This window comes from Oncorhynchus mykiss, chromosome 2 (genome assembly GCF_057628025.1).
Source record: "Oncorhynchus mykiss isolate SJ-2025 chromosome 2, ASM5762802v1, whole genome shotgun sequence".
In the NCBI taxonomy this organism is placed as follows: Eukaryota; Metazoa; Chordata; class Actinopteri; order Salmoniformes; family Salmonidae; genus Oncorhynchus; species Oncorhynchus mykiss.
Window position 1 is genome coordinate 54,030,202 of NC_143023.1, and position 8,134 is coordinate 54,038,335.

Genomic DNA, 8,134 nt, shown 5'->3' on the forward strand with positions numbered 1-8,134 from the left:
CAGCATCACTATGTCAAGGGAAATATAGTATACGTTTTGAAAACATACTTGTCCACAAAAAGTGGTCTCTAGGCACAACTTACCCTAAGTGGGTGATGATGCTGGTAGGGCAATGTTAAATTCATGGATGGGAGTGTGGTATATTGTATATGTTAAATGTATGCCTACATTGATATAGATCTCTCTGTTCAATACCACTTACTATTCAATTTCTTAAGCAGTTGTCTGGGACACGGAAGTAGTTTTGATGTGCCAAATCATAGGCATGTTCTCTGTATTTGAGGCTACTAAGCCCATAAAACTGGTCCGCAAGATTCTTGATATGTTTAGCAAGTCAGACTCCATGTCGTCAGATAAGACCTTGGTCACATTCCCCTGCTCAGACATTGCACGCATCAACCAATGTTTGCGTGCCACATCAACGGTGTCATTGACTGACAGATTGCTATAACATGTGTATATAGCTGATATATAAAATACCTATCCAGATCTGCCAGGTAGCAGCAACACCTGTGCAGAGTAATGAGCCTTGTGTATAATGCCTGGTGGTTATTGATATAGTTAAATCAATATGTATGCATAAAAGCTTTTCCACCACCATTTCTCACATAACACATTTTATAGACACAAAAAGATCCCACCTTGTCTGGCATATTTTGTTTTGTCGACATTTGGAAAGTTTACTAAGAAATGTGGTTTTCCATCAGGACTGTCTTTTTTTTCATACGAGTTCATATGCATGACACATTGCTAAAATACTATGCATATTGTGCATAAAACTAACCAAATAATCATAATTTGTATGGGGTATGGTAGTGATTGGTTCAATTTACCTCGAGGCAAACATTGACTATATTAGCCCATATACTGTAGCTACAAGGATGCACTTTAATGCTAGGTTTAGGACCTCATATTGCAGCTTATAGAAATGGAAACTGATGTATAAAACAATCTACTTTGGTTTAGATACAAACATGAAACCTATGATGATACACAAAATGTATAGTTTCCTAGAAACAAGGGGTGGCTCAACTAACCATTTGGCTCAACTTACCCCATTTTCCCCAACTATAGTGCTTGGATGAGGGAGCTTGTTCTGAACAGGGTCAACAAGAAAAGATTATTGAAGGAAATTGAACTAAGACTCAGCAAGATGATGTGAAAATAAACTTCCAAAAGAGTGTGATGCAAGAGGCTGAACTCATTGGCACTGTTCAGAATCTACATATGTGCACAGGAGGTTGCTCCTCTATTGTGCAGCGTGAAAGCTCAAACCCTGTCTGAAATCGCACCGCTACTTATGGAGACCATATCGCTGAATGTTTTTCCATTTCCCCCCTCCAAACCAAACTGACAAGCAGCTTTGGCATTGTCTTTGTACACAAACATTTACATAGAATTTTCACAAGGCAAATGAAATCAGAGGTAACCCAGCACAACTCCTTGGAGTTACAGAAATGGCTTAAACTGTGCCCAGTGCAAAATACTTAGCTAACCAAGGATCAGAATTTCAACCCAAGAAAAAGCTACAGTACAGGTAAAGACATCACTGGTTGGTTGGGGAGATATGGTGCACACCACCATACAATAAAAGAACAAGAGTGCAACAAAAAAGGACCTCACAAAAATGGTAGCTGTGGCCTGATCTCAGAGTATACAAGCCCCTCTGCTGAGATGGCGTCCCCAAGCCCTACTGTCCGGAGTGGCTGCTTGCAGACCAGCACGGGTGCAAGGTGAAAGGTCACGTTGCCACGGTGCCAAACAGTGACAGGCTCAGTTGGGTTCAGGGACAATTTCTCTCTAGGTTCGCCGTGGGAGCTGTGGAACTCCAGCGGAGCTCTAAGGACCACCTTACTGGCATCTATGCTTTGGAGGCCGCAGGCCTGGATGCTGGCCACACGGGCCCCTGCTGCCACGGCGGCCACCTGGTTGGCCCAGTGCCCGTCCACAGTGGCAAGGACATGGTACGCCAGAGTGTGAAAGTGGATACGCGTGAGGTCAGCCTCCGACTCGGGATCACTGCGTCCATGCTGCTCAAGGACCCACAGGAGGATGTCACTGACGCGGCCTACATCCGGTATGCCCCCCCAGGAGGCCAGCTCAGCGTGAGGCCCTGTGCCGGCCTGGGAGAGGAAAAGTAGCTCCTGCTCATTCAGCCCGATGGATGTCACTATGGGCATGACCTGCTAACAGAACACAACACCAAATCGTTTATTGTATGCATCAGCTCCAATACATTACTTTATTACGCAACGCTATAATCCACTTTAAATTGACATTGCCTATTTTGACGACATCACAACGTCCAAATATGATCAAATTTGATAGAAATCCCGATTTTAACCAGACTGCCTTTTAATATTCTTTATCTTTGTATAATTTAAGTTCTGCCAAACTTGTATTTTAGATACTGTTAAACCTACACCTTTACCTCTTGCATGATGCTGTTCATGTAGTCTTTGTCAGTCATGCTTGCTAGCTCCAGGTGGACGGGGACCGCATTGCGCACGTCAGAAATGGCCGCCACTGCCTGAAAAGGTTCAAGCAAACCATCTCAGTCTATACAAAAGTTTAACAAAACTCTGGTGAGAACCCTAAATGCGATATACTATTGTGCTGTTGTTTGTGCTTTGCTACGGACCTCTTTGAGCCTTTGCTCCCACATCTGCCTCCCCTGGCCCTCCATCATGTGCAGACCGGACAGGACCACCAGGTCTGGCTGGAACTCATCCAGGCTGGCCACGAACATCTCCAGTGCTCTCATCTCCCCATTGGACACGTCATGGGAGAAGATGAAGCGGTTGGCTTGGGGAGCCCGTGTCGCACCCCACTGCTCCCCTAGATAGAGGCGCAAAAGGACAGACTTATGCATTTTTTACAAATATTTTTAATAGTGGCCAACAGTGTAGTTAGGCTACCAGAGGTAAAGAAATACAAATAAGGAATGTGTTTCCATTAATCACCTAGCTATTAAAAGCTTGTGAAACCTATTTTTAGTTGTCGTTCAGGTTGCCTTTGGTCCTTACCTGCTTTGTACTCCAGAATTAGGTGATATTCATCAGTCTCCTGCAAGGACTCGGGGGGTACAACGATTTGCTCGTCCAGCATCTCATGTAGTTTAGGCCCAACAGGCCCACATAGCAGAACCTATTAAAAGGCAGAATCATCCACCGTCACTGACTTCAGTAATATAGACGTAGGGGACATTTCAAAAGTTAAGCAATGTCCTCAGTTCCTTTTAAACAAACTGCCACAGTTTCTCAGTGCCAAAAAAACACAACCCTGTGCAGATAACCATTCAACAGTGGCTGAACAGTAGAAATGGTACAAAATGTATGCATTCTAGTGAGGAGTTTGAGATTAAAAGTGCTAACCTACCATCAGCTGAGGGTATGTGGCAAGTTTCTGTCCAATGAGAGCAGCATTTCCTCCAACATATAGCTAATTAGTGAAAGAGAGCGAGGGAAAGAGAGAGGAAGAGATAAAAAAATGAGTTGAGGTTTATCAGTGAGTCTGATAATAACCACAATTGCACCAAGAGATAGCCCAGCAGTGAAATGATTAATTACCGTTGATCACGTAGAATTAAATTTGACACAGACACTCAAACCTCTCTGGATGGAACCTTTATTCAAAAGGAAAAGTGCTTCGTCTTCAGGGGGGTGAAGCCAATTACAGATGCCAAAAATACATGCGATATCAAACTTTCAGGGTGAGCTTGAACTGATTTTTTCAAATAGACCTTCAAATTTATCAGTCTGTCTGTGGAGACATAATTCCTTTGTCTGCTTTGCTCCCAACCTCACAATTTATTTTGCCCGTTTCTCTTCCACGTTGTATTGCCTGGTTCAGGATTTCACCCAGTAATCTTCCGGCTACTTGTCCCCACTCTCTAACCTCTTGACTACCTACTGCCCCTTCACCTATTCAATCATGTTGGATTGGTGATGATTACCTCAAGTACAGAAAGGATGATGCATTTCAAATGGATACAAAAACTTGAATTAGGCTAAGTTGGTTTCTGTTAGTGTTAACTATCTGATGTATAGACAATGAGAGTGTGAAACCAAACTAAGGGTTGGGTGATATATTGTTGATCTGACCATAGGAAATCCTTGTGATACTGTTTTGCTTATACTGCTGATATTTTAGTTTCACTCATTTAGGTACAGGATGAGGCTTGATCAAGATTAGATGTGAAGTGTATGCTATCTAACAGTTTCCTGTTATTGTGGCCAACTGAAATTCACAAACGCTGTTCAGCTCTCATAGTTGATGAATAACCATCAAAAACAGGTATTCCGACAATCCTGTCATGTCAGATCAGTGATTAGGTCCATTTAAAAAAGGGGCAATCAGCAGTTGCTTATCCATTTTTGGACTCGTAAGTTAATGATATGTACCCATTGATTTGTGAAGAAAATAACTTATATAACCTTGTTTCAGGATCATAGCTTTCAAAACCCTGATATAAAAATGGGGATAAACACTGTTAACTTGCCTGAGCACCAGGGTACTCTGCAGCGGCCCGTGCAATCCTCTGGAAGACCTCTTTGTCGGTGAAGAAACGCTCCGCCGCGGACCCCCTCTCCATGTAGTGGATGAAAGCCTCTTTCAGGTCCTCTTTAGAGTGTAACACTTCATGGTCACGGCCCAACCCAGGATCTACAGCCAAAGCCTGTAGCAGCCCTATCCCCGACACCACAACATCCACACATGCATTCACCCTAAATGGAGGAAGCCAGAGAAAAAGTAAACACGCCGAATACGCACTACCATTTCACTTGGGAAGTTCAGCGTTTTGTTGGAAGAACGATGAAAACCAAAACAGCAAACTCTAAATCATGACACCATGAATGCTTAGTTGTCTCTGAAACTCACCCTACTGCCACTCTGCCCCACTGACTGGCGGGGGCCGTTATTAGGGTCTCCCAGGCAGTGGAGATAACCTGCTCAAAGGTTGGGTCGCCCTGAGTGGATGGATGAGGCAGGGACAAGTACTGGAGAACTTGTTCAGGCAGCTCAGGGTTGGTGTGGTAGAAGTATCCAACGGCCAAGGCCAACAGGGCAGCTCCCGCAGCCTTCCGCCACATGTTTTCTCAGACTTCTGAAATATGAGTGCAAACACACACATGCATAATACTAAAGTAAGCAAGTAAAGATACTTGCTAAATGTACACAAGTCTTCCCATCTGTCATTTTACAACATATGATGCTAAGTTTTGCATTGTAAATCAAATCAAATTTGATTTGTCACATAAACATGGTCAGCAGATGTTAATGCGAGTGTTGCAAAATGCTTGTGCTTCTAGTTCCGACCCTGCAGTAATATCTAACAAGTAATCTAACAACAACTACCTTATACACAAAAGTGTAAAGGAATTAATAAGAATATGTACATAAAAATATATGAATGAGCGATGGCCGAACGGCATAGGCAAGATGCAGTAGATGGTATAGAGTACAGTATATACATATGAGATGAGTAATGTAGGGTATGTAAACATTATATAAAGTGGCAATGTTTAAAGTGGCTAGTGATACATTTATTAGATACATTTTTCATTATTAAAGTGGCAAGAGATGAGTCAGTATGTTGGCAGCAAAATGCATAATACCTGCAGTATTTCTGTATTTTGAAAGTTATACATCTTAAATTTGATTGCTGACATGAAAAACATTTTGGGTCTCTATATCAAGAACGGACTAACGAGACAAATTTCGCTGCCATTTCCTGGTTCCGAAGATTCTAATAGTTCGCCTAATTTAAGTTCTTGACAAAGCAAGTATATTGTAGAAAATCATTGTACCATATAAACAGCTGTGAAATATTTTCAATAACCAAAAATATTGTATTTTCTGCGGTTTGATGCTGGTGTACAAAAGTAAGACGCAAAAACTAAACTTACGAACTGGAAGCATAGAATAGCGCACATAATAAAGATCTGACGCATCTTAGACGTACTTTCAATGAGATTTACAGCTCTATAACTCACATTTCTATTCGAATTTGATCGGGTCGCCCAAAAAGTTACATATTGTAACTTTAACAACCTGCTATGTTTTTGTGTGCGCGAAAATAAGGTTGTCTAAAAATGTAATAAGCAGTGGAATTGCAATGGATACGCACAAGACTCTCACATAGTGACAAATTAACTAGCTAGCTGATGTGCGAAATGACTTTACAGCTATCAAGGTTAACAGGCTGAATCATGGTAGCTAGCTAGCATCAAAGTTAAACAGTGTCATCGTTGCATTAACTTCCATATTATTAGTAGCTAGCTAACTTTAGTTATCCATTCGTAAATCACTTTCAGACATGGCTAGTATGGCAAAAGAGGTTATAATTAGGACGAACGGCTAGCTAGTTATCAATGAAGTTTTTGACGAGTATCAAATGTTAGCTAGCTTGATCGAATAGCTCTGGGTCTAACGTTACCATTGCTGAGCTGGCTAGCTCACGCACTCCAATGGAGCTAAAAAAGCTACAAAAATTGTTTCTAGTAAGCTAACGTAATGCCTCCACGGTTTGGTTACGTTATACCCAACATACTGACAACCACTGTCAAACTTGCGTTATCTCCATTCAAACATTGTTAGTTTGCTAGCTAGCACTGTCAGCATCCTATCAAATATATTTGTTAGCTAGCTAGCTAGCTAATTTAGCCAGCTTGCTTGACAACTTTTAAGACAGACCCAATCAAAAACATGGTTGGTAGCTACCTGGATAGCTGACTTATCTTGATAGCTGGAAACAACTATAGGCCTGGCTGGGGGGAAAAAAATGTTACGAACCAGGATAAGTTGGGTTGAAATTAGGGTCTGTCTGTAGTGTAGATGATGATATCCTGGAACTTGGTGTTCAGACCTCTGAGGTATAAAGACAGTTCAGACCCGGCGCCACGTCTGAACTCAAGGGCAGAGCAGTAGGGGAGAGTGGGGTAAGTTAAACCACCCTTGTTTCGGCTTCTTCTTGTGAATTTCCGGCCGACTAGACGCTTTTTAGAATATTGCTGCATTTCTCAGTTCTGAATGTGAATTCCACATTGGTACGAAACCAACAAATAAAGGGGAATGGGAAAAACTTACCCTGCACCTATACACCATCCACCAGGGGTGCAACTTTGGTTTTAGTAGTGGAGGGGACATAACATTATTATTATTTTTATCCAGTCGGATAAACACTCCACACAGCTTACCCCAACTCTTGGAGGTATCCGCATGGTCCTAAAGCACACCATTGCCTAGTTTTGTATCACATTACAATGATAAATCTGGTGGGGGGATGCAATTTCAGAATGTGGGGGGGACATGACTTCTCCCGTCACCAGTGAAAGTTGTGCCCCTACTATCCCCCCCAAACCAACCACCTTATCCCATTTCTTGGCCCTAAACAATCCTACACCAGGCCAATGGCTTGGAAGGATGGAAGTCCTTCTCTCAAAACTTCCTGTAGATATTCTGCACAAAAATGTCTCACACCCAAATATTTTTCTGCTGTTGCAACTACCACATCTATCTTCTGTGATTTCGGCTCTATCAGTGCAGTGAAGTTTGTCATGTAAAAATCTTCCCAATCGTTCTGATTGTGACATCATGTAAAATTTCTCACAGCATGCACATATTTTTGTGTGGATGGCTGAGCTCCTGTGGATGTCTCTCTCTGGACCTTGAAAAACTGTTCTGTATGAGTGGTGATGAAGGCCAAATATAAACCTAGGCAACAGTACCACCATGTGGCTGTCGCCTACCAGTGAACACCTGACTGATGTGATACCAATGCCCTACTAACTTCTGCGTGACGCCTGCGTGAATCAAAGTCCCTACGATTGAACGTGTTACTAATATGTCGTCATACCAATGCTTTAATAACATCTGCAAGTTAATAAGTCATAAGGAGCATCGTTTATATTGATATTCATTAAATCTTAAGTTTTTCCAGTGCAAGTCAACATTCCAATGTAGCCACATTGAGCTATTGTGTAGCCTACGGCTTGTGTATCACGGCCATTCTATAGGTAATCTGGCTTTCCCTCAACACCTCATGGGATGGTACGTTATCTCGCAGACTGTGTTGTTACCAATTCCCAGTACGACAGAAAACCAATTAGAGTGGTGTCAATGACTTTCGCTC

At 42.2% G+C, this 8,134-nt stretch overlaps 1 protein-coding gene across 6 annotated transcripts; it reads right to left on the reverse strand.

Moving 5' to 3' along the window:
- Positions 1–600: 600 nt before the first annotated feature.
- adpgk (ADP dependent glucokinase) lies at positions 601–7,207 on the reverse strand. Of its 6 annotated transcripts, none has more exons than XM_090202141.1 (8): positions 7,090–7,207; positions 4,882–5,107; positions 4,502–4,727; positions 3,379–3,441; positions 3,027–3,147; positions 2,642–2,838; positions 2,432–2,530; positions 601–2,183 (listed from the first exon to the last, which is right to left on the reverse strand). In XM_090202141.1, the coding sequence occupies exons 2-8, from the start codon at positions 5,091–5,093 to the stop codon at positions 1,620–1,622; spliced, it is 1,482 nt and encodes a 493-aa protein (XP_090058267.1). In that variant the 5' UTR covers positions 5,094–5,107; positions 7,090–7,207; the 3' UTR covers positions 601–1,619. The 6 variants fall into 6 exon arrangements, with proteins under 6 accessions (XP_090058267.1, XP_021420914.1, XP_090058264.1 ...); XM_021565239.3 differs by having other exon boundaries at positions 601–2,186; positions 7,090–7,195; XM_090202138.1 differs by having other exon boundaries at positions 6,724–7,190.
- Positions 7,208–8,134: the final 927 nt, after the last annotated feature.

What these genes read in the sequence shown, in the direction of transcription:
- adpgk (XM_021565239.3), bottom strand. Translation starts at nt 5,093, where the DNA reads ATGTGGCGGAAGGCTGCGGGAGCTGCCCTGTTGGCCTTGGCCGTTGGA. An exon ending in CAGAGTACCCTGGTGCTCAG is followed by an intron (nt 3,442 to 4,501) that starts GCAAGTTAACAG and finishes TTCACTAATTAG; the next exon opens with CTATATGTTGGAGGAAATGC. An exon ending in CCACATACCCTCAGCTGATG is followed by an intron (nt 3,148 to 3,378) that starts GTAGGTTAGCAC and finishes GCCTTTTAATAG; the next exon opens with GTTCTGCTATGTGGGCCTGT.